General features: G+C 39.0%; 1 protein-coding gene across 26 annotated transcripts in view; it reads right to left on the bottom strand.

Moving 5' to 3' along the window:
* Nucleotides 1-26,607, bottom strand: part of MADD (MAP kinase activating death domain) — a 69,164-nt gene that overhangs the window by 16,163 nt on the left and 26,394 nt on the right. For 5 of the 26 annotated variants that reach the window (XM_074543082.1, XM_074543103.1, XM_074543090.1 and 2 more), the window contains 21 exons: nt 26,305-26,460; nt 25,246-25,353; nt 24,203-24,396; nt 23,279-23,610; nt 22,500-22,639; nt 21,181-21,282; nt 20,302-20,340; nt 19,214-19,273; nt 18,655-18,757; nt 17,448-17,634; nt 17,132-17,282; nt 14,533-14,739; nt 9,671-9,724; nt 6,541-6,638; nt 6,117-6,200; nt 5,526-5,684; nt 3,950-4,058; nt 3,355-3,417; nt 2,851-2,971; nt 1,614-1,719; nt 459-569 (listed from right to left, as the gene is read on the bottom strand). In XM_074543082.1, coding sequence (XP_074399183.1) covers nt 459-569; nt 1,614-1,719; nt 2,851-2,971; nt 3,355-3,417; nt 3,950-4,058; nt 5,526-5,684; nt 6,117-6,200; nt 6,541-6,638; nt 9,671-9,724; nt 14,533-14,739; nt 17,132-17,282; nt 17,448-17,634; nt 18,655-18,757; nt 19,214-19,273; nt 20,302-20,340; nt 21,181-21,282; nt 22,500-22,639; nt 23,279-23,610; nt 24,203-24,396; nt 25,246-25,353; nt 26,305-26,460 — 2,684 coding nt within the window. Of the gene's footprint in view, nt 1-458; nt 570-1,613; nt 1,720-2,850; nt 2,972-3,354; nt 3,418-3,949; nt 4,059-5,525; nt 5,685-6,116; nt 6,201-6,540; nt 6,639-9,670; nt 9,725-14,532; nt 14,740-17,131; nt 17,283-17,447; nt 17,635-18,654; nt 18,758-19,213; nt 19,274-20,301; nt 20,341-21,180; nt 21,283-22,499; nt 22,640-23,278; nt 23,611-24,202; nt 24,397-25,245; nt 25,354-26,303; nt 26,461-26,607 lie in introns of all 26 variants that reach the window. The other 21 variants (XM_074543085.1, XM_074543091.1, XM_074543088.1 and 18 more) reach the window with 19 other exon arrangements.

Raw genomic sequence — 26,607 nt, 5'->3', positions numbered from 1 at the left:
TATTCTTATTGATCATTAGAGGACATCAGGTTTATTCACTATGAATACTGGGAACAGTTTTGTGCAGAAACTGATTGCTCTAAGTCTTATAGTGGCCTGGAAGTTGATAGAAAACTAAACTCTTCTTATAGTCATAGTCATCATAAAGGTTCCTGCCAACAAACGTTACTAAGAAAACATTAATGTTGCACAGAACTATTGTACATAAGTGTCATGTTTATACATATTTGTATTGCAGCTCTTACTGATAACTGTGTAACATTAAAACATTATAAACAGGGTCATATAGTCACAGTCTTTATTCTATATCTGTGAAGAGTAGCGTTTAAAACTTCAATTAATTATTTTTAATATTTTTAAATTAGTGTTGCAGAGAATATACATAAGATTTTTCAGGCAATTTATTTCCTCCACTGTAGCTCCCAGAGGTATATCCCACTCATCACTGTTTTACTTACCAGATTGGCAAGTTTGTCTAGAATATCATTTATTTGCTGGCTGTGCACCAATCCAATATGTGATTTTCCCATTAGACGTCGCACCTTTTTCCTAATATCATTCTTGTTCACCTAGAAAGCAGATATACAGACAGTTGCATACTCTTCTCTTTTCACAGGAGGCAACTCTAATCTCCCAAATATGTCTTGGTTTCCATTGCTAAGAAGCAGAACAACTTATATGCAATTCACCCATGCTAGGGCCTCTTTAATCAGCAGTACAGGACCACATTGCACATATCCCACTTTCTCCAGCTACTGTGCAAGTGATGCTGTGCACAACAGAATTCCAGCCTGCCCATGTGCACAAGCTGCAGTTCCACTACCCACCACTTCCAACTACTGACATCAAAAGCCTCGGTTCTCCATGAGACACTTCGGAGTCTCATTGGCCATACCAGCTCCTCCACCTCTTTCTCTGCACAGACTCAAGTTCTGAAGCTGTGGAGCCCTCAACACAACACGGTATCTTTCAGAGTTCTTGTTCTTTCACCGTGTGTTTCCTGGTCACTAGGCTGTGGCTCTAACAAACACGCCCAGAGAGCCTTCAAACAGCAAAAGGTTCTTCCTGAAGATGAGCAGCAGGCAAGCTCAGAAGCAAAATATTTCTGCCTCAGTTGCCATTTCAAAAGGCTACTATGAATGCCAGCCATTGATACTAAAGGCTTCAAAGACCTTACACCCGTGTTTGAGTGCTGATTTCAAGCTGGATCAAACACTGTTTTTTAACACATTTGCATTATGACCTTAATGGTCAGGAGTATATAAAACAAACTCAATCTGCTTCCTTCCTTTGACAAGAATTCTTTGTGCTTGAAAGAAGCATTGTATTTTTCAATATATTTTACAATTAAAGCCTACTAGGCTCTGTTATGCAAAACAAGAAATAAAGTACCTAAGTGTTTGGTTAGCAGGATTATGCTTCCCTTGACAGCTCAAATAAATTCATCTCTCTAGTAACAGAAAGCCTTACAATTTTGCCGTTTCTACTAGAAACTGCCTTTATTATCCACACTTCTGAGTTTCATAAACAGTGATGCATTTCTTCAAAACAACACAAACAAAATATACTGCTTAAATCTGAGTAGCAATCTACTAAAAAGAACAAGAAGTCACCTTAATCATCAGCATATAAGCAATCATATTATGCAGCAGTGTAGCCAACAAGCGATCCTCATCATCCTCCAAACGCTTTCGATCGTGTTCTCCCAGGGAAAGATACCTGCAAGAAGAGCTACATCTGAGGCAGACTCACAGGCATTCTTCATCCACTTCCCTAAAGCACTGGCACAGGACACAGCACTGTTTGCAAAGCGTACAGCAAATAAAACCTCTGAAAACACTAAGTCAAATGGGCATTTTCCAGTAAAACACTGTCATCAGTAATTAAACATTTCCCTTAATTATTAACTAGTTGAAGCAAATAACATCTGCTCAGTGGGAAATTTGTTAGTGGTCTGCTGGGCTTATCATCCTTTTCCTGTTCTCTGCAGTGGCAGCTCCGTGACAATTACAAGTGTCAGAAGAGGAACATATAACTCAGCACAGGAGCTATCCCACATTAGAGCTTAAATACAACTGCAAGGCAGAAGAAAGCTGATGAAGGAAGTGCACCAGGCACTCTCTTTTTCCAGTAAGGTAGGCAGTTTCTGGAATAATAGTTTTGAAATGATCACCCCAAACTAGTTCTTATTTTGGCTACCAGATTTCATGTTCCATGATAACATGGATAAAGGCAGTAGAGCTGCAGGTGGTAGAAAAGAGCACAGAATGATCAGCTGTTAATAGAGCTGGGGGGAGGAAGAGGAAATGAGTCAAGACTGACATCTTAGAAACAGTCAAGCCTTAGGAAACGACTTAGATATTTCTAGAGAGTGGTTTCCTCATGAGGTTTTTTGTTTTGTTTTAACTACAAGCTGTGAAAACACCTTTAAGTTACTTTGCATTTTGAGAAGGCTCAAAATGCCATTTCTGGAACTATTTAATTCTTTCACTGTATATCAACACACTATTAATTCCAGAATATAGCCACAGAAATCTCTTACTTTACTAATGATCTAGTCTATTCCATCCGTTCATATTGTTCTTATGCTTACATTACTGATTTCTCAGGAAATATCTCACCACAAGAGTAAAAAAGTATGTCATAACTAAAGACAAGTATTTCAGTATCAGGAGCTACTGAACAGCAGAAAGAGGAAAGGGTCCCTTTGGAATAGTCAGGTATAGTAGCAAGGTTTACAAAGTGACAATAGCATGTTAAGCAGAATTAAAATAATTTTTCCCTACTATTTTTACTATTTCAGCCCCAGATGAAACAATGAGGAGGAAAAATGTCTACTAACGAATTTACCTGTCAATCATCTCCTGAGGTCCCTGGTCCATCCCCATTCCTTCTCTCTCTAACATCACAGCATCCAAGAAAGCATCTTCCCAGAATTGCATCTGGTCCCACAAAGTTGAACGCTCTTTGCCTATGCAGTGTATAAAAAAATTGAGCATTTATTCTGTTTATTCCAGTCAGATACTTTATGATTAATTCCTGTTCAATCCCACTCCTTGAAAATACCATAAGCCAACACACAATGAAACTATATTTAAAAAAAATAAGGTTACTTGAAACCACAAGCAATATCACAACTGAAAAAAAGTGTAAAAGAAAAGACAAGACAAATCTCTCATTCTAATTAATGGCACAATATTTTTAATCCCTTACAGTCAAATACCTCTCATCTCTATTCTTTAAGGAGCATAACTCTTCCATAAACTGTTAACACTGCCCAAAAGAGACAGGAATATCTCACACAGACACAGATCACAGCAAACACACAGAGAAGTGGAAAGATAAGATTATTACTCAGAGAGAAGGTTTCCATTGCAGCATCCTCTAACTGGTCCCAGACAGATCCTTTATCCCTACCTTCACCATTCCAAGCAGGTAGGAACGATAAATGAGAAGGATGAAAAACACATGAAGAGAGAGCTTTTGATTAACAACAAGTCCAGACAAAATAGCCAATGTACTCCTAATTCAAGGGAGCTACTTGAAGTCCTTTCTGAGTTTAGCCCTCAGTTCAGTGACTTAAGCTGAATGATCTTTTTTCAAGATCAGTGAAATATTTTAGCTTTTCACACATAGCTAACTTCCTTCTGCCCTTCTTCATATTGTTTAAAGAATTTGTATTCAAGAAGAGCAAGAGACTTGGACAGATTTAATTTTATGCAAACTACACTACTCACACCAATCTCCCCTTACACTTACTCAATTTCCCCAGCAAAACTTTGGCTTTACTCTGAATGGTCTGATGTGCCTTTCTATTCTACCAGCATGGACAACAGTTAGAGGTTAAAAACAGTGTCAGGGGAAGTGAAAATTCCAGCCTGTCCTAGACATAATTTCATCTGAACTTCAACCTGAAAGATTCCCACCCCACAAAAAAAAAGTAGCTTACCCAAAAGTCCTTCATATAGATAGACACGCTGGTTCCCATCCTCTGGACCTCTCCCTGGAGTGCTCCCTTTGCTATCCTTCACACTCTGCTTCAGATTGTGAGACTTGGCCTGAAAATAATAAAAGAGGTATTGGCAATTTAACTCTGCACCCTGCAGGGCTCTCTCTTGTGCTGTTGGGTTTAACAGACACAAGTTTGCAAGCTATACTTCAAAAAAGCTTCTCCTGCAAACATGCACAAAACAATTGTTTTGCTCAAAGAGCAGCGTTATACATTTAAACATCCAGAGTCAGCCAAAGAAAAATCAAAGACAGACAAACACAGAAATCAAAACACAGAGGAGGCACAGTGCTTCCCTGAAGGAAAACTGAGGCAAAAAAAAATGCAAGCCCCAGACTGAAGGGAAGAACCTCTTCTGTCATCCCCCATATTTCACACTTATGCATTCATAAAGGTGTGACATTAAGCAAATAATTCCATCTCATCTGGCCTGAAGAGTGAGAGTTGGGAAGACCAGCCAGCAGGAACCGTGACAACAGTGACAACCAAAGCTGGTCCATTTATTTTGCTACGCCAGGTAAATTATGGTGCAATATTTGAATTCATTGCACATCATATACACCCATCATCTTTCTTCTAAATCTCTTGCAAGGTTTCTTATAATTTTATTTCATTTCTATTTAATTCTATTCTATTTAGTTTAGTACAAAAACACAGAAAAGTAAATGTTAAAAAAAACGTCTGACTCTTCAGTAACTGAGAGGTCTTCAGTAACTGAGAGGACACCCACTTGCAACTAAGGAAGCAGACATGGTTAAATCATTTTCATGCTTTTTGTAGAAATCTGCCAGAAAACACAATGGTTTTGTTTGTTTTTTAACATTAGAAGTAGAAGCCCTGTAAAGGGTTCTACTTATCAAGATTACAAAATAATGAACAGAGTGAGACCAATCTTAAGGCACTGCAAGTTTTCTTATTTTGCTGAGAGCTTGATTTAGCCAAATAAAATGTGTCATTATTTTCTTGGTAAGATGTATATCAGAGGTTATACACAATAATCAAGGACTTTCCAAAAGGAAGCACTCACAAATTATTTGGGGTTTACTGCATACAGATCTTCCAACTAGGCAAATATATTTGAAAGTTACGCCTACTCTTCAAATAGGACTAAAGTAATACTTCAAAGAAACAGAACAGCTGCTAAAACTAAAATGGATCACTCCTTTACTCTATCAAGCAGCTTCCCCTAGGAAACAGGGAATTTCCCTTTTAGTTAAGGATGAACAATGCCCACCAAATGTCCATTTGGTCGACAGAAATATTGAATTAATATTAAACATTACTAAAGTCTCTAAAGTGGTGCAAGATTGAATTTACTACTTTCAAAAAACCATTTATTGCACAGGAAATGAAGAAAGGACCCACACAAAACTACATCTTTGACATTGTAGTATTTTAAGTCATTGCTGATTAATCCTTAGAACGGAATCAGAGATCCTACTGCATCCATGCACACACATTGAAATATTACTGTACGAGATCTATTTTTAAAAAATGAAATTTACAATGCCCTTACAAAGATAGAGCTAGTAGCAGAGTTTGTCTCAATTTCACTGTCTGACACAGTGCCTCTGGATCCTGCTAAATTGCCACCATTTTCCACACTTGGGCCATCACCAGCATTGCTACTCAAGTCACTGTCTGCTCCCAATGTCTCTCCAGAACTGTTACTAACCTGTGGAGAAAAATAAAGCAATTACCTTCAAGAGATAATACACCAGAGAATTTGCTCGTATTTTTAATGCATCAAACAATCTGCCTTTTTTGCTCTCAGGTTACCTTTTAAAACTTCTATTTTTTTATAGATAGTTTATACAAAACTAAGACATATTTATAGAATTGTTGCAATCTACCAGTTCCATAAATACACCAATATGTAGCAGCATATATGAAGGCTGTAATGTGCCCATAAAGCAAGCACCATTTATGTTCTGGCACACACACATGCTTCCTACCCACTCAGAGGCTCTGGAGAGAGCACTCACAGAGTACCTGATGCATGTGTGACACTACACTGCCACACCACACAAAATGTAAGCACAAAATGCCCTTCCTCACTTTAACAAGCAGTCAATCACATCCAGATTTCACTCTGGGCATGTCCTACCACAGTGCTGACTTCAGAATCCTGGCTTGTACTTCGGACCATAACTGTTGGTCCTCCGCTGGGAATAGAGTCAAAATCACTCTTCTGCAGTCAAAACATAGAAAGGACAAGAAGAGTCACATTAGTTTTTACCATAAGGAGAGAACATCACTTCCCATTCTTCTGGGCTCTTGAATCCCATGCCTTACACTTCCTTACTCTATTTAGTCAATCAAATAGAAACTACTGTCTGAGTGTGATAAAGACCATGGTGTCCTGTAATTTAGTTTACAAAGATCAATGCCCTAGAGAAAGGGGCAAAGAAATTTTACCAAATGGGCCTCTCAAGAATACTCAAACCCTAGAAGTCTTCCCATAATTAAGCAGTGATTAGAAGAATCCTGTCTCCTACCACATAAATAATGCAAACATAGGAGCCACTGACCTGAGAACCTGAGGCCAAACTGAGGCCACTGTCTGCACTGATTTGGGATTTCTTCTCATCCGTTTCTCCCAAATCAAACTGTTTTACACCTTCTGGTCCTGAACAAAGGAAAGAGTAAATATTTACTGTATCAAGAAAAAACAGCATAGGAGAAAGCAGATGACAGACTGGAAGCAGGAACAGTACCAAGAAAACAGATTTGCTTTCTGATTTCTTTGATTTTTTAATTTTTTTATTATTCCTTGGTACTGAAAACAACAAGGCCAGCAGAACATATCTGCTAGTCTTCCAACATTAATTTGAATTTCAAATATTCCAAAGTCCAGGAGTGACTATAGCTAAACAGTACCTTTCTTAGCCATTCAAGAGAGATTAGAGGACAGACAACAGTCAAGTAGCTTCCAGTTACAATAACACATGCAGAGCAGTTGACATTCAACTCTAGGAAGCCACTTCCTTTGATTCTTGGTAATAAAAAAGAATATCTATTTACTTATAAGTAAGAATCCTTTTTTTAAACAGCTAAACTGCTCAAAGTCCTGGACTGAGTTTTTTGGTTGCCCACTGCAACTATCTAGGCAAAAATCAGGCAACACATGACAAGAAAATAAACAGTGACAATTGGTGTTACCCAGTAAGATTTTCAAAGATTCAACTTGTATGATGCTGTACTTCACAACATTCCCCAATTACATTAACAAATGGCTCTCCAGAGTTGGCAATCACACAGGTAGGAAAGAGAGAGGAATCAGCAAGCTTTTAAGTCATGCATTCATTAACCCAACTATACAAAGAAGGGAAAGAAAGGATAAAGAACTTTATGTTCAATTTCCCATGCACTTCTAGAATCGTATCATCTATTGTCCTCAGATGGGATGGCAGAAGGAAAAGAGAATGATGGAGAGGTAGAGCCTGAAAAGAAATTTGGATAAGCACTGAATGAAGTAAATAACAATGCAAGAAAAGAGTGTGTTATAGGCTGCACACAAAATGTTAATACTCTCAGAAAGGGGAAGAGACTGAATGCAATACTGCTGCCATAGCCATATCTGCCAACTATTCAGTAACAGGAAGACATGATCAGCTGCTGGAATATTTGTATTATATACCCATGTCTATAGCCAATATCTCTAAACAAACAATACCACTACCTATGTAACCACTGATCACAACAACCTGGGAATTATGAACATGTTTATATTATATGTAATATTAGAGAGGATAAGATAGTGAAAAGGAAAGAAAAAGGGACGGGAGGAGAGAGAGAGAGAGAGAAGGATAATATACAAAGATTTGTGGCAGTGAGTTTGAGATGACATGTAAACTCATGAATCGCAAAGCCGTAAGTGGGCTGGGCAGACCATACTAGCTTACTACTCAACCACCAATTCTTCCTGTGAAGAGTTTACAGGAAGCATTCTTCAGCTGCTATAGTATTTTGCCTCTAGACCCAAATGCCTTAGTTACTGTAAATCAACTTCTCAAAGATTCTAAGAAGGAGAAAGCATAAACAGAACTCATGAAGAAAAATAACTAAAAATATCTTTTCTCAGAATTTGGAATATTATTTTCCACTGAAATACACATAGCTCACTTCTAGAAGTCTATATCCACTCATTCAAGTGGTCATCATTTCTAGTTCTGATACATCCAAAAGTTTTATATCTCGTTACTACAGCAATAACAAAATTTCTGCTGTGTGTTTTACGCAATTTAGGAGTTTCCTGTCCCAACACATAATTCAGATATGTATCTGGCAGTTTGACTTTTAAAGGAATTGAAATTGACTTAAGCAGTTCGGAGATTTGAGGCCTGTAACTGAGTTTAAGGAGCACAATAGCTACAACTCCATTGTTGTCACTGTCAATTTACAAGCACTTAAAAACCTCCCATTCCTTTCTTTATGGAGACGTGTCTAATACACATGGAACACCTAAGCTTCAATTTATCCCTCCCAGCGTAGGCACCTACCTGAAAGGCTCAGTTTGTGCATGGTGCTGTGTGTCTGTCTCACACACTCCTATCCCAGCAGGAAGCAATTCACAGCTGAAGTACAGTGAGCTGTACTGCAGAGCTGCCCCAGTCACCCCATCCTCTCTGAACTAGCTCCACATGCTAATTGGTACTTGACAGAAGTTGCTAATTTGTACTTAACAGAAATATTTAACTGAGGTGCCTAAAACTAATGGAAGCAAATCCAGGCCTAGTCAGAATGTTAGGAATCCTCACTCATTCATCTCAGCTATTAATCCTTCCCAATTTTCAGTCTCTAAAATAGCTAGCATCAGCTCTGCAAAGTACAAACTAAGCTTATGGTTAGGAAACACCTACCACAATATGGTTGTTATAAATTGGCTGCTGCCTTGAAGTCATATGTCCCTATTTACAACAGTGACAACCAAAAGAGCAAAACCTGGTATTGCACCTGCAGAGTATACATAATCAATATTTTATTCATTATCATACTTCAAGAGATGTTCAGATTTGTGTAGATTTAGACTATTATTTAGACTCTGTAACAGCCTCAAACTATTTCACTCCTTCTTTACCAAGGGATATGAAAAACAAAATCAGGTTGATTCCTTATTATGAGGCTATTTTTTAGAAGCCATCACTAAATACAATTATTCACATACACCTTCTCTCTCCCCCTCAAAAGTATTTCTTGTTGGAGACTGACTGTTCATGGTTGATGCCAGTTTACAAAATTCACCATCCCACAGCTTGAACAAACAGGAATTCTTCATTCCAGTAACATTAAATCAATCAATCAATATATCCATGTCAACAACTTGTTAAATAAGTTTTAACTTTTAAGAAAGGAGATGGAGTATCTTAAAAAATATTTATTTGATTTGTGAGGACGCAGAATACCTACTTCCTCTTCTTTGAAGGCAACAATTGGGGGAGGAAAAAAGAAAGGAAAAAAAAAAGAAGAGATATTTGAACATCATTTCCTCAGGACAAACAGATCTGTTTGGTACTTTAATGGAGACTTTCTGGATAGATTTTGCTCTTGTGAGTATAAAACCTGTGTGCCAGAGATGCAAGCTCACCCTGCACCTGGGGAGTTGGCAGTTATGGGGAGGCTGGAGGAGTCAGTTTCTACATTTTTTTAAAATTTCCTTACTCGTTTTTTCCAAAGATTTTTGCTTTTTCACTTCCTGGTGCTTGTTCCACAATTCTACCCAAGATGCATTGAAAGCAGGAGAGAAAGAGAAAGAGTCAGCAGCTGGTCAGACAGGTGAAAATGGGGAAAAAATTTCAAACAAAAATCCCACCCCTTCACCTAAAAAAAACCCAAAAAACCAAGAAAAAAAAAGGGGAAAAAAATGAAGAATTTTATGACAACTACTGAGTGAAGGGTTAATTAACACCAGTTTAAAAGAAATCAGTGTTAGGTATTGAGCACTGCATCATCTCTCAGTAACAGTATTCAAACGTTAGAGATGACTTCACACAGTGGTGGTGCTGCATCCCCCCTCCCCTCCACAGGCCACACTTTCACAGCAGTTACTCAGCTAAGGAAAAACAGCTCTTTGGAACAAATAATTAATCACCTTTACCAAGAAAGGGATTTAGGACTGTCAGATATTTACTCCTCTAAAACGTAGGCATCACAGAAGCTCTAACTAACAGAAACATTTTAATGTTTAGCTTATATCACTGAAAGGAGAAAGACACAAAAAACAACAGCAGCAATTCCAAAAATATTAAAATGTAGGTTAACACAATATTTAATGAGTATTATGTTTTACATATTATCACAAAGTTTACAAGTTATTTTTGACCTGACAACATTCTCAATAAATTCCTGGCTCTGCCTGTGAACCTCTCCTATATGCAAAGAGCTGAACTCCTCTGCATCCACTTGCTCCCATCAGGGTATAGAGAATAGAAAATGATGAAGAACTAAAATTAGCAAGATATCAGACATGCTTCACTCCAACTACCAAAACTCAAAGTCACAGAAGTCACAGCACTCTAATCAAGTCGGCAAATTCCATAAGAGAATATACAATGTGCAGACCTGCAAAACAGTCTGAAGTTTTCTTCAAACTGAATTTGAAACTCAGCCCTGGGACAAAATGGTCCTGAGACACTTGCACTTTATCACTCTGTTCAAGTCTGAAATGCACAGTCACCTTTTCTGCTCAGAAACATCAGATCATTCCAGGCACTGGCCCTTTGGCCAAAGGAAACATTAAAGCTGCCATGGTGAGCTGACTCCAAGTGTCAGGCACTGTCCTCTCTCACTAGCACCATTAAAGCTGGGGATGCTACAGAGGAAGATCCTCTTAGAAAAGTGGCAAATTGGAGGAAAAAGAAGTAAAAAGTTCTTTTACTGCTCTTTAAGAAAACTTCCTGAGCAACTGAAAGGTCACTTAAGTTTGTTAGAAACCCATTCCACCCTGCAAATAGCAGAAATGCGGGCAAGACAGGCTCTAAATAAGTTCTATTGAGCAAAATGTCCACCAAAAAAAAATTAAAAAGGATAGATTACAATTGTGAAGGAAGGCTCCAAAGTATTATGAAAAACAAGGTAGAAAAAGCTAGAAAGATGGATTCTAGCCTGCTAATTTCTAGATCTGCTTCATGATTGATGGATGTTCCTTCAACTTTCATAAACAGACAGATGGATAAGATAAAATTGCTGAGGGATCCAAACAGCATCCTGCAGGCTTATCAAGCTGAGCATACACTGACGGAGATAACAATCTCTAAGATGGACTGAATTTGTTTGTTAAAGGGATTTGAAAACATCTGGCCTCTTCCATTCTCAGTCTATATGGCTTTACTTTAAAAATCACCAGTCTGAAAGCTACAACACCTGCCACTAACTTACTTTTAGCTGACTTGTCTGGTAATTTAGTGTAGAGCATAAACTAGCACATTAAAAATAGACTAGATTTTAACTAGATTTTACTCTTAATTACTTAGTCGAAGAAGAAAAACAAAACTTCAAATAAACTCCCAGGGTATAAATACTACACCTATGGCTTTGTTATGTGACCCTGAACTAAACAGAACAGCAGGTCCAGATAGAGCCTCATGTGGATGAAGTATGTAGCACAATCTTTTCTGCTTAAAAAAAACAGCCAAAATAAAGTGATCTGACCAGACTAAACAATTATTTAAAAACTAGTAATGTTAATTTCAGTAAGTACTGACATTTTCATTAACAGTTACGGAAAGTATGCAATAAACCAAACTTATCACTAACACAAAGGGGCAAATTATTAACTATCAACTTAAAAGTCACCAGTGTCCTAACAAAAAGACCTACACTATAGGTGATAAACCCTGGAAGACAAGAACTCTAGAAGTAAGCAACTGGTGAGTATCAGAAGCATCATCTTCATACTGAATTTTCTAGGTAGGAATTAGGTATCAAGCACAGTCAAGATCAAAGCTCAGATGGTAACTCAGATCCTACTTCACCTCAGAAATGGGAAACCCTGTGAACTTTATGGCCATTGTTCCTGTAGTACCAGAAAAGTCCACAGATTCAGCTACCATAGATTCAGCTCCAGATTTGAGATGCAGTTTAATCACCACATTAACATACACTCTATATATGACTACTGCAAACCGAGCTGTACATTATTTCGCTCCATCCTTCTGAAGACTTCTCATTCTAGTATTTCTTCCCGTATCTAGGTAAAAAGGGTAGCAACCCAATTTGCATTTCATCTATACAATACCAAGAGATTAATTCAAAGTTGTATTTACATTTTTGCAACTTGAGGCTGTAAGTACCTTCCAAACTTCACAGAATCACAGAACTGCTGAAGTTCAAAGGGACCTGAGAACACCACCTAGTCCAACCTCCATGCTTAAAGCAGGATCAACTGAAGCTGCCTGCCACAGGATCATGTCCATTCAGGTATTCACTCTCTCCACAGATGGGGAATCCAACACCTTTCCAGGCAACCTGTTCTAGTGCTGGATCATCTTCACATAAAAACATTTTTTCCCATGTTTAAATGGAACTACTTACAAATACGTTGTTATTTCAGCAAGATGTAAATGTTTACCAAATGCTCTTCCCTAAATAGTTTGAATGAGAACACCTGCATTTCACAGCTAAGCCACAACTAACACCAGTCCTGTATATCTGAAGCTGTCTTGTTCTGAAGTTTCTATGACAGAATATAAAGGAAGTATAATAGGCAAGCAGCCTATTATAAATTATCTCTCTTTAAATTATCTCTCCGCAACACAAGAGAAACATCCTTTACTTCTAGATCACACAAGTCAGATGAACACACTATGGAGACTACACTATTTTTACAGCAATTTCCTAAGAAGTGACTTGCATACCAGTTCATGTTTTGCAGTGAAAGACAAAAGCAGATAGGAAAAAAGGCTTCAGGAAAAACATTCAAGTCTTTTGAACTTTGGTCACTCTAGGTACAACCATATTCTTCTTGTAACTTAGCTCCATAAGAGAAAAGTGGAAACCATCAGAACCATCAATGAGAATGTACCTTTGTCTGTCCTTGAAGACAGTGAATTGTTTAAGGCTTATATTCTGCCAACAGTAGCTAACATGGCATATTGCATAGCACTTCTTTTGAAAAGCACTTCTTATGATGCTTCACAAACAGGAACTATCTGATGTCTATGATGTCCATTTCTATGAGGCTTTAACTTCATCAAAGCAAAAGAAGCAGTCTTAGCAATCTCATCAAAAGATCTCTCTTCATTCTTTAAAAGAACACTGTGCTAGAGCCTGGTTTAATCTTAGTTGTGCCAGAAGCATACTTTCCTTTTTCTCTTCTACAGAAAAGTAATGAAGTACCCAGAGCAAACCAAACAACTAACTGAAATGTTGGACATCTGAATTTGCAACTCTCTCAGCTTCCTGACAGCTTTTCAAATGGAGTGCAAGACTAGTTTCTGAGCAACAGCTTCCATAGATTGCCTCTTTAAACAGAAAGCCAATCAAGTCAGAGGGATACAATATCACTTCAGGAGTCGACAGCACCCAGCCTGCAGTTACCATGTGTGTATAAAAATGCATGTCTGTACTCCTGTCACTTAGCTGCTGAACACACACAATCCCTTGCCTTATGTCACAAACTACATACAAATCCTCACAGCACCACACTTTCAGAAAATTAATCCTTCACATAGTCATTCCACTAAAATGTTATTTTAAACAGGCTGCAAGAAGCAACGTCTATAATTTAACATGACATATTTTTGCGGTTCAGAAAAAATTTCTCATATGCTGATGATACTTCTCATGTTTACAACCCATAGCCCACAGGATCCAATCAAAGTAATTTTTTTCTTTCTCCTCCACCAAAAAAGTCTGTGAAGCCCTTTTTAAATAAAACAGTTCTGAAAGCCCTATTTCAAACTTTTTCCCATGACATAGGGAAAAGCTAGGTCATCTAAGAGCAAGACAGGAAAATCTCCAGGGACCAGCCTAGCAGATGCTGTTTACAAGAACACACATTCTATTTGCTATTGCATAGAAGGAAAATCCATCAGTCCCGCTCACTGGAACTGTAACACTGTAACTAAAATCTTTTTGGAAATTTTGTTGTTAACAAACAGCAGATTTTGGATCCCACTACATCAGGATACAATCTACATAATTCATAGGTAGCCAGCAATGACAGAAAACTTTTGTTTCATGTTTCCCTTCCACAGCTGCCCTTTCTGAAGTCCTGCGGTCCCTGTTCCTCTTTTGCCATTTCCCGTTGCTTGAAAACAGCAATCACAGAACAAAAAATAAGGCTGTTTAAGGTGTAATGAAATATAGAAACAATTAAGATTAGACAGCTTCTGGGAGAAAATTGCAGTGGATAGTTTATCCAAGAGTAGGGTGAAAACACATATGATTGTTCCTTGTGATCCAAGGTGTAAATGAAGCATGTTACAGTAGCAATGTAGTGCGTTAAAATGGAGAGAATGCAAATAGAACCTAATGCCAAACCAGAAGTCCCCCCTGCACTCCACATGCACCTCAATACACACCAATGGAAGCAATAAAATTTTCTTCCTTTAGACTCCTTGTGTCAAACTCCCTTGGCCCTTTGCCTGCAGGGCTCGGTGGCTTTGGCATTAGCTGAGGTACCGGCAGCTGCATTGCAGGCTTTGGCTCCACTCTTGGGGATGATGCAGGATCCTTGCCAACTGGAGTGACAGATCCATCTGTAGGACTTCGTTTTCTCTTTTCTGGTTCTTTAAATTAAAAGAACAGTGTTGAGAGAAAATAAATTAAATAAATAAATAGAAAGAGACCTAAGGAAAAAGAAAACGAGAGCAGGAGAAGAAAGATGAGACAGATGGTCTCACCTAAATCATTAAGCCTGGCACTGAAACAGCTCAGTGCCACATTTGCTCCCATAGGCCAACCTGGCCTGCTGATAGTCTGACACACTGGTGGAAACAGTAGAGGAGAAAGCCAGAGTACTGTTTTAGGGATACTCAAGTATCTCATTTCTGTATATCTGAAACCTAGGAATGTTCTCTGACACAGTAACTGGAGCATCTCCTCTGCTGAATTGTGACAAATTAAACAACTCTGCATAAACTACCAAGAATACAATTTGTAGAAGATAAGTAAGTTCCACTCACAGTGCAAAAATGGCAAATGCAATCAATGTCATGGGTAGCACTAAATGAAACTTCGGTTAGGGAAAAAAAATCCCAAAAATACCAATCAGCTATGGGTCTTCCATCAATCTCTGAGACTTCCTATAACCACATGTCCCTAAAGGCACTTTGGATTATTTCTCTGTAGCAAACCTCACAGTTTGAACTACAGCAAAACCTTCAGAAAAGAATAATTAAAACCAGGTTTTTCATAAAGAGCTTCATGCACAAGCTATTTCAATACCTGATGAATCTAATAGTCAAAACTTCATTTCCTATTATCTAAATCTGTCATATCACTAGATTTTGTGATACCTTTGTTCAGTGGATTTAAGATTCTGCTACCAGTAAAACCTTTCAATTAGAGTAATTGAAAAGAATCAACACCTAACATTCAACAGACTGAATACTTCCTTCCTTCAGAGCTGAAGTGTTTCCCCAGTTCCTTGCAGATCTTTCAGAAACCTACTCAACTTTGTAAGATGTGAATACCAGAAGTGGGAGCACTACTTCATTTGTGGGTCTTGTTACCGATACACCAAGATCCTATACAGTAGCTGCATTCCAAACGTGTATTCACAGATACACAGTGCCCCCCTTCCCAGTTTTTACAGACACAGTAAATAGTGGGAAGTTCACATACAGTAGCAGGAGACTGCTTCCTAGTATATACCTCCCAATCCTACTACTATTGCCAACTATCCTTGTAATAAAAACAAGTCCTTTGTTTGACCACATCATAATAACATAACAACCATGCTTTATTAAGACTTAGCTTACTCTAGACAATAAGCTATATCCATCATGTCCTGTAGGATTACTAGTCTATTACTATATGTTAAATAATATCAACATAAGGACTAATCTCTGTAAAACATTTCTAGAAATAAATACTAATTTCAACTAATTGAAAACAAGTAAAACATACTAAACAGCTAAAATATGACTACAAATGAAGATGTTATGCAGTAATAAGAAGAGTCTTTAAAAGTTGAAAAGAATCTTTAAAAGTTTGCACCAAATTTTGTCTGTCATGACCACAATTAGTTTACTGGGAAAACTCTACTTACCATCAAATTATGCTATTTGGTCTTCATTCTAAAACTACAGAGTTTTACATCGGCCACTCCAATTTTTCTTAAAAATCAGTGTCAGACTAAAAGCTTGTAATTACCAAGATCAGCCCATTCTCCACATTCAGGACTGTTCCACTAGCACAGCCTTCCTTACTTTCCTCAGCATTCCAACAATGACTGGAAAGGAACATGGGGTGCATCCAACTCATTAAAAAATCCCTGATACAAGACCCAGAACACTGACTATAATGGGTTTAGTAGATGCTACTTCTCTGCTACAATGAAATAAGTAACTTTTCATCATTTGAGATTACAGAAAAGTCAGATACTAAGCAGAAATTTATCTTTTTGTCATCTTTTGCTTTCTTCCTTAGCATGCATTTTCTTATTTAGCATTAAGAATCAGATTCTTAAGAAACAGCTGAAAAATAAAGAGATACTTCCAGACTTTCTTCTCTAAGATATTTAGTTGTATGAGAATAATTGTGTAGTGCAACGTGGTTGGTGAGACCTAAGTCACGTATGGTTGCACATTACAAGTATCTCCCTCCCTGCTGAGGTTGCCTGCAACAACTTTCCAAGACTGTGGCTGGGAAGTTTTAGTTGAAGGTCCCCATTCCCAGACTTTCCGCTTCAGCTGTAGAAGTGCCAGGCTTTGTATCTCACTGCAGAGTTTCCATTTTCAATTACATATCAGTATGGCCATTATTTTGCTTTGGTCCAGTAACATGTGTGTAAGAAACAGGCTTCAAGCTTTATAAGGCTTCAGTAACAATGGTACAATTCTCACCATTTTGGAAGTGTTGGAAAAGCCCTGAAATATATCAAAAGGCACAAAACCAGCTACCTTCCCAATCCTGTTTGGTTCCTGAACACTATACTGTCATGAACACTTTTCTTACCTTTATTATAGTAGTGAGTATGTGCTATCTCTAGCAGGCCAAAAACACTGGCCATGCCTCCCAGGCCAGCATTAGCATATGACTGTTCCAGGCTCAACACAGTGCACTTCAGCAGGTCCAGCATGCCTTTATAAACCTTGCGGCTGATCTCCTGCAATGAAAGCCCCATTAGTGCCGCTATTTCTCATGTTAGAAAGTCAAGAACATAAAATCTCAAACTGCTGTAACACCAGCTTTTTGCAATGAACAAAAACTTCCTGTGAACTGAGCCTCAGCAGACAGGCAGAGTGAGGACCCTGCTGAGCTCAGCACTGACCACGTCCTGTATGACATCCTGTCGAGCGTCCTCCTCGGACTGGATGGTGCGGTTCAGCTTGCTCAGCACAAAGACGCGCAGCTGCTCACTCTCCAGCAGACGTCGGACTCTCTTCATGTTCAGCCAACCAACGCCTTGCCCATCAAGAACATTGTGTACCACCTCCTTCAGGAACTGCTGGTTCTCACTGATACATTTAAGAGAAAGCAGGCAAAAGTTAGCTAACCTCTGCTTACCTTGCCTTGCATGGGAAGAGAGCTATGGCCAGGGCACGCACAGAAGTACCTTCCCTATCAACATATCTGACATGCAGCACTGTCTGCTGCTAACGTAACTGCACACAGCTCAAGCTCTGTTCCATAGGTGTAGTAGCAAATACTTTATTTTGTCCTTAATTTCCTATAAAAAGCCATAATCAAGCTTTCCTCTAGCTCCTCTAGGTACCACTCTATCCTTCACTTTCACAGCATCCCTCAGAATCCATAGGAATCTTTATGTCTCAACCTTCTCCTACAGCCCCCACATGTGAGCTGTAAGCTTTCTTTAAAAGAGGAAGTGCAGCACTACTAATGCATTACTGCAGCAGCCTTGGCACATGTTTGCTCAGCTTCTTTTGCCACAGAGGGAAAGGTAAGAAGAAGGAAACTCCTATGCAACCTACTGCATTCCCCAGTCTAAACTGCAGTTATTGCTCTTTCTTGTCCCCCAAACCCAGTAGGTCAAAATAAATTCACTCTACCCATGACTGCTACATAAGAAAGCGAGAAGCAAGCACAGGCACAGGTCAAGTAATGTTTACTTGCACCATTCTGAGTCCCTTCCCAAGGTTGAGAGAAGCACTTCATATGAATTTATGGAATCAAACTTCTTCATTGGACTCAGCTGATCCCCCTGCATGGTGCATTAAAACTCCAATGGGCTAGATCACCTTGTCCAGAACACTCGATTAAAAAGAATAACTACTGAGTTAAAGTAGAAACCTAGAACATTTTGGCTCTCAGACAGAAGGAGGATACATTTTGGAGCACAGAAAAATAAGCATGTGCACTATTAACTGTAAGACATCCGTACCATATCTTCTTACACAATAACATGTCCAGGTCTAGGGCAACAGAAAAGTACTATTTAATTTTCTGAGAAAATATTGGACAGGTATGAGGCCACTCTAACTACACTGTATACTTGAAAAGCAGGAAAAAAATATTACCTGGAATTGCTAGATCGTCCCTGAGGCGATGGAGATTCTCTTTTCACTGTTGGGCTGTGCTTTATGACTGAAGACTTCTGATCAACAAGGGCCCGCCTGTTTCCTAAAGAGGAGAGGAAACAGAATGAGAGGAAAGGGCAGGAAGAAAACAAATTGATCCCAGGACAGTAACAAGCAACACTAAAGTTGGCTAACACACCTATTTGAATTACAGGTAACAGACTTCAAACAAAATGGAAACTCCAAAAAAGCAGCAGCGTATATCATATTCTAGCATCACACATCGGCAGAAAACAGTAATGGGAGTAATGCAGAGAGAAAAAGAGATGGTAATGGGAGCAGGAGATGAGAGGCAGGAAAAGTTTGGCTGCTCTGCATGCAGTTCCACAACAAGAATCATCTTCAAATTAGTCACTATATGTAAAAGCATAATGCATTGAGGGTGACTAGTATAGATCATGTGGTACTGGTTACCCAGCGAGAAAGGTAGCCCGAAGTCAGGCACAGGGAATGCTGGAAATTGTTACATCATGCACAGCTCATGCTGTAGGGAACCCACCTTCATTGCTTACTGGGCCAGCTTCAGTAATAATCTCCATTATAGTATTTAACCCAAATACTGGGACACAAAATATACAATTAGTAGTGTACTGAAATATCTACACTCCCCACTGTCAGCATCAAAAGAATCCAACTACCAGCTTCTTCCCAGCCCTCCCTCAAAATAAAACCCAAATGACACTAGAGCAGGAAGGATGTTTGAAAGCCCAAGACCACAAGGGCCAGAATAACTTATCTTAAGAGATAGTGCTTGACTTGAAATTTGGCATCGTGGAACCAGTGTAATGCATCTTCAAGGACATTATTGCACATATTGTATTTGAAAGGCACTACAAAAACCATCTGCATCACCAAGGAAAAAATATCAATGGATGCACATGAAATAAAAATTAAAAAGGAAGATGGAAAGTGATCAAACAGCAGCAATGAAATGGAGTCCCAGCATCATTTCCCATTACAGTTAGAAACACACACTTAGCAAGAACAAGTTAATGCAGCAACTTTGTATCTCTACAACAGAGACAAAAACATCTAAAAACCACTGAAGTGCCCAGTGGGCATCCCAGTGAGCCAGCATGCACATGTAAAAGAACACACACACACACCCCCCCACTCGCACACACACTTGCACATGCATAAAACAGACTGAGCTACTCCATGAAATCCCATCCTCATATCTGCACAGTAACATTAAAGGCCCTACAGGATTAAAACAGTCCAGAAAAGAACACTAAAGTGCAGAAGATGAGGCACAAAGCATGAATGAGGAATGGCAAACCCCATCACTGTTTTCTTCCAATGCATGGAATCAGTCATTAAGTTTACCCATGGAAACAACCCTGACACGAAGCATGTTTCTTATCCAGTACAACTGGACATAAAAACATAACCAACTGGTAAAAGGTTGTCAAAAACAGCTGTGCAGAGTCTCTGCTAGTGTTTTCACCCTACCAGTCCTGTTACTCTTTATTTTACACACAGGGAATGATTACTTGTCTCAAAAACAAAGTCCAAAGCAGAAACATAAAATCCACCTTTTGGTCTTTGTTTCTACAAGGTCAAAGGTCAGCAAAACATCATACCAACCTTCATCCACATCCCTTCCCAATTCCAGATTAAAGTAATCTTTACCGATAAAAGTGATGAGGAGGAAAAAAATAAATGAAAAAAATCAACACATTAAAACAAAAGCAGTAAGTTCTAATCAGAATAACTCAAAAGACAAAATAAAACCTCTCCTCTGTAGCATCTGAAAAGGTCTCAACACTACAACACCAGTGCAAGCTCAGTCACCCCTGTAATATTACATTTGGCACAAGGATGACCAGGCAGTCTAACACCCATGGTGTGAGGGGCATTTCTCTAGTGCCCATTCAGACACGTTATCTAATGACACTGCAGACAACCAGGAGATGTTCTAATGAAAAGATTGTGCACATATGTTAGGGATTGATCTTCACTCTCATAGAACTGAAAGCATGGTTGTAATCTGATTTTCTATTTAGCAATCTGAAAAGATGATAAACACTTTTGAAACTCGCATAATCTGCGGTCTCCATGGGAGGTTGGCATTACCCCCATTTACAAATGCAGCATCATCACTTTTACAAATTACAGACTGCCAAGCATGAAGATAGTGGCAGTACAAAAGCAGGACCTACCTCTTGGTTCCCATTCTTTATACTAAGTACTTCAAAATAAAACTGAACAAAATACACTATGAATGTTGGTTTTGTTTTGTATCTGTTAACTCAGCCTAGACTGGACACTCTCCCATCCCAACAGGTGTTGGGAAAAAGACTGACTGAGAAATATCATAACAATTCACTGTCTTGCTCCTTAACACAGCTACTACCCAAACAACCAAAAGGCATCACTCTCAGGATTCCTGTCAGGGGTAGGACCTCAGACTGCCAAGTCACAAGAACTGAAAAGGCTGTAGAAGATAAAGGGAAAAATTATTACCTTTCAGGCTGGGAAAGGGAGTATTCTTATCTCTCCCAACTTTGGTTGGTAGGGCTAAGTTGGACAGACTGAAACTTGTGCTGTGGTTTCTGTACAGGCTGCCTATGACAGAAGACAAAAACAATTAAGGTCTACTGCTCACTGCACACATCCAAAGATCCTGTAATTCGCCATCTTATTTCAGATCCTTAATGATTAAGTTCTTCTTTATTACCCAAAAGTCTCACTACCAGAATATGACTTCATTTACATTGCAACCACATCTATAATCAGATTATTCTAAACAGTACAAAAAAATAAGTCTAGGCATTTGTGTTACAATAATTGACGTTGGATCTTCAAGGCTGAAATTTAACAGCAAAATCCTCCTGTGCTGCACTTAGATCACATCACTTTAGATCTATCTTCTAGTTTGATCCTGGTTTTGGGAGCAAATGAATGGCTGGGCCACATGAGAAAACAGGATGACAGAAGATCTGTAAAACATGTAACTCTGAATTGAGGACTGTGCACTGTGTCTTGTGAAACACTGTAAATCTGCCATGGAACCATGCTTTGAAATAGAAGCTTTTCATTTATTAGGAAAAAACATACATTCTTCCTGGTACAGGCAGATCTTAAGGACACAATTATGCATCATCATCATAGCCCACAGACAGCCTGAAAGCATCACATTTACATAAAGGAGCTGATTAACACTTCAAGTTATTAAAGTGTCAACATATTGTTTCAATTTTCTTTTGTTCTTTGTTTTTTTGTAGCCTTATTTTAGTAAGAGTCATCTTACCAGAAACATTTAACATATTTTCCTCAGTGCCAAAAACTTCTTTCACTGCTTTTTATTGTAGTGCAAGACTCAAGTGGCCATGCCTTATGTCACTGATTAAGAGATTCTAGATTCATGTTCCACACTTCTGGGTTTTTTTTATTAAAATAAAATTGACAGTAGGCAATAAAGGAATTGAATTTTGTACCTCAGCACAAAACATGGCAGTATGGAAGGCATATTACTGTAAGATTTTTTATCAATTTCATAAAATTACACAATACTTGGTTTAAATGAAACTGAAGAAATTTCTGATCTGTGCTCTAAAATGCCATACAGCTCAAGGGGCTAACCACAAAACCCAAGTCCTTCTTACTGAGGAATATATAAAGCAGTAGTTGTCAGCAGTTGTCAGTAAGCCACCATGACTACTGAAGAGCTGGTAACAATTTGACAACCAACTCGTTTTCTTGACTAGCCATCTCTCTACTCCATCTCTCTGTACACTCTGATATAATAAATAAAACTAGCTTAATTAATGCATGGTACATACTTGCAAAAGACATGATGCCCCCAAAACCTTCACTGCTGGTGTTGGAGACAGTAGAGTTTGGGGAGCTGGCCCTGGAATCTGAATCTGCATCAGAATCACTGGCCAGTTTTAAACTGTTTGGCCGAAGTAACTTCTGAGACCTTTAAAGAAATTAAGTACAACTGTTATTAGCATTCCCCCTTCCCATCCCAAATCAATACATCAAATGGTTGTGGGAGACTGATGTTGGTCTCACTCCCACCAGTTTTCACCATACTACCTGCACCCTCAGGAAAAAAAAATACAAACCCACCCAAACAAACAAGGAAAAGAAAAAAAAAGAGAACTGAAACATCTTTACATTCAGGCTTTTATAGCCTTTCAGGGCATGCTGAAAACTTGTCTACAAAAGGGCATTGGCAGACTTGTAGGTAAAAGCATTCTAGTTTGAAAGGAGTAACAAGAAAACCTATTGCCACCAATCACTGCAGTATCTTTCCCCCAAAAGACAAAGACTTACTGAAACAGTTTCCAGAAATCAGTACATGATGTTAGAATGTTCTAGAAAGAACTGTTAATTCTCACAGCTTCTACTGCTTACATAAAAGTAAGGAACTGAGGACTAAGAAAATGCTTTTATTCAAACCAGAAAGGTTGACAGCATTTCAATATTAAATGAAAGTGAGCAACAATAAATCTCAATAGCCAAAGACATTTGAGTGCATGAATGTTAAACTACATGAAGCAGACAGAAACCCCAGAAGTACTGTACAGAAGGGCAGGAGACAACAAGGACTCGCCTGCTTCCATTGAGGTTTTGGTTAAATCTTGGGGTATAGCTCTCTTCCTGCTCATCATCCTCATCCTCTGTAGGAAAACCATACTGTGGTTCAAAGTATGGGTTGTCATACTCTCGCTTCCTCACCACCCCTTCTGAGGAGCTCATGCTGCCAGCTGCGATGTCACTCTCACGACGATCCAAGCTTATCTTGGGAAAGCTTGGTTGCAGTGGCAAGGAAGAGAGATGGTTTGAAAATCCAGCAGCCAACTTCTCTTCTATTTCTGCTGAGTCTGCTGCCTCCTGTGGACCAGTCAAATCATTGATCTGTTCGCTAATTTGCGTTACATACAACTGAAGGGCAGGACAAGAACAATTATTTCAAACTGGGAAATCTGCACAGTCCTTGCTGCTCGCTACGGGGCCCCCACCACATCCTCACTATCTGTGTCTCTACACTAGGATTTCATACACACTGCAGTATTTGGTCCACCAATTAAGTTCTAGGGACTTAATTCCCTTTAAAACAGCTGTGACTAGTAAATGTTAGCTCAGGATAATGGCTTTCCATTACCATGTTCCCATTCTTCTTAAATGACCACAAATTCTTGAGTTTCCCCACCCCACTACCTGTTCCCTTAAAGATATCAGGTCTTTCCAGAATCTGTAAAAGCAATTCCTGCAGTCCCAACCTGGACCATTTCTCTCTGCTAATGCATTTTTCAATGCACTTGAACTTTTAGTACAGGAATGGTCTATCCCAGCATAAGAGGATACCAGCAAACTCCACCTTGCTCAGAAAATCCAGGGTGTGCATGCAATTAAATCTGTGCATGGTGTCACAGTCCTATTAGCTTTTGCCCTTCCCAGAAAGAACCACGTGCATTCTCCCATTCTTTATATCCTAATATGCTGATCTTGAGGCTGAACTCATCTCAGTACACACATGATTCACTCCATGGATGACAGTGCTGGGGCTGCTACTGGCTGTAGTACTGGAACTTGAACGAGGCTGGTTATTCTCTTGGGAGTTCTCGCTGTCCATGGTCTGTTCATCAGGATCCCCTGAATATTCTTGAAAATCATCAAATTCCACTTCACTAGCATCACCAAGGGCTGCGTGAGTCAGGGGGTCAACATCTGCAAACACATCATCATTCGTTAAACAAAACTGCCTTCTTCAGCCTTTTGCCCATCTAACTAAATATTCCTAGAAGATGAGGACTGCTCAACAGAATCAACTTTCATAAAAATTTAGGTTGTAAAGGACTTTTGGAAGTCATCCATTCCAATTCTCTCCTCAAAGCAGGAGCACTTGCAAAATTAAAGCAGGTTGCTCAGGGCTTTGTCCCACTGAGTTTTCAAAGTTTTCAAGGGTTGACATTCTACAGTGGTCCTGGGAACCTATTCAATTACAATAACCATTAAATTATTTTCTTTACATCCAAGTAGAGTTTCTTTGTTTCAGTTTATGATTATTACTTCTTGTCCTTGGGACACAGGAAATGTTTTGGGACTTCTAGATTTAGTTTATTGAACAAAGTGAGTGTTTATGCAGCTTCCATATAAGCCACAGAGAATGCATTTTTCTGTCTCCACTAGGACAGAGCAATACTTTAAAGCTAGCACTGAGAACCAATATGCAGGGACAGGAGAGAGCTCACTGTCTCAGAGACTCTGCTGTCCATATTGCACAGTATTTACTGGCAGCAGCAGGTTGTTTCCAGATCTAGTGAACCAGTTTTGTTCAGCAGCACGTACTTCTGTCTTTCCTCTTCACAATGTTGTTTGGAGGAAGCTGGTTGTAAGCAGGAGAAATGTCCTTTCTCAGTCTACCCACACACTTTTACCTCAGAGCAAGACCACAATGGGACAATTCTTTGTTCTGATTCAGGGATTTAGGGGAGGCCATTTTCCCAAAGTACTTCAGATGAATTAGGAAAGGGAACCTATGTGGACCTTGTGAAAGTAAAAGCAAAAGTTACTCACTTGGGGTATCACCATTAATGTCACATTTCATCATCTCACTGACAAAGTCACCAAGAGAGGAGTAGGAGGAACTTGAATCGTCGTAGTCAACGCTGTCACTGCCACTGCCACGAGAGAGAGATGAGTGGCAGCATCAAAGCAACAGCAGGCTCTAATGCTTTAAAGATCTGAATCAGCACTGTTTTCAAGGACCTCCCAAAAATCTCATAATATAGTAGCTACCAACAAATTTCACAGGCCAACTTCATGAAAGGTAAGAGCAAAAACCATAACTTTTAGGTATGTGAAGAGTTATGGGAACACATTTAAAATCTCTTAGTAAAGTTATGAGGCTAAACATAAGTGAGTAGAGAATAGTATATTAATTCACAAAACATGTGTGTTTATGTAGGACAAATTCAAGGGAACTGGGAATCACAAGTAAAACCATTTCCTTTTTACACTAGTGATAAATTCCATTCTGTTAGGACCATTGGTGCTGTGTAGAATGCAAAATAAGTGCAAGTCCAAGGCTGAAAGATCTCACAAACCAGGGAGGAATGAAAGGGAATAAAACTAGACACAAAACTCCATCAAATATGGCCTAAAACTACTATATAAACTTTCATTTCACTTTACTAAACACACAATGTGGTTACAGGCAGTGGGTAGTACTAAGATTTGCATAATTATGGATAGGGAACAGAGATTTAAGAGAGTTGTAGGATGGGTGAGAGTATTTGCAATACTGCAACAAAAATAACCAGAGAAAGAACAGCATGGAAGAAAAGACAATTAGGGTGTGAGGAAATGACAACTGTCAAGTTGCATACAGGTAGCAAAGGAAAACAGGAAAATAAGTATGGAGAATCACAGTAAAGGAATACACAAGCAAAGCGTTAAGAGGTTTGCTGTGATAACAGAGCAGTGAGAAAATTTACTTCAGTGTCAGTACTCTGCCCAGACATGAAATGAAACAACAGCCTGGCAGACTACAGGAAAAGGCTGCAAATGAGAAGTAGGACAGTCCAGCAATCTGAAATTACTCTCATGTGACTACGGGCATGTTCCCCACCAACCTGTCATCAGTGGCATCAGAATCTGTTTCCTTCTCTGCTGGGACATTCAGGGCCTCAGCCAGCTGTGAATTGCTGTCATAGACTCGATAGTGGATGGGCTGCAGCTGGTGAGCATACCACTTGGGTTTGTCACCAATTAGGGCTGGGTCAAACATGTCTGCACAAAAAACCAAGGAGAGCATTAACCAAACTCATTTACTGGTGTCAAAGGCTTCATTCACAGTGACACTACCCTTTACTAAGTCTTGCACAAAGGGGAAGTTTTTAAGAAGCCTACAAGATTTCTCCATAATCAAACAAGAGG

This window comes from Zonotrichia albicollis, chromosome 6 (assembly GCF_047830755.1).
Source record: "Zonotrichia albicollis isolate bZonAlb1 chromosome 6, bZonAlb1.hap1, whole genome shotgun sequence".
NCBI classification, from domain to species: Eukaryota; Metazoa; Chordata; class Aves; order Passeriformes; family Passerellidae; genus Zonotrichia; species Zonotrichia albicollis.
This window is presented reverse-complemented; position numbering and strand designations above follow the sequence as displayed.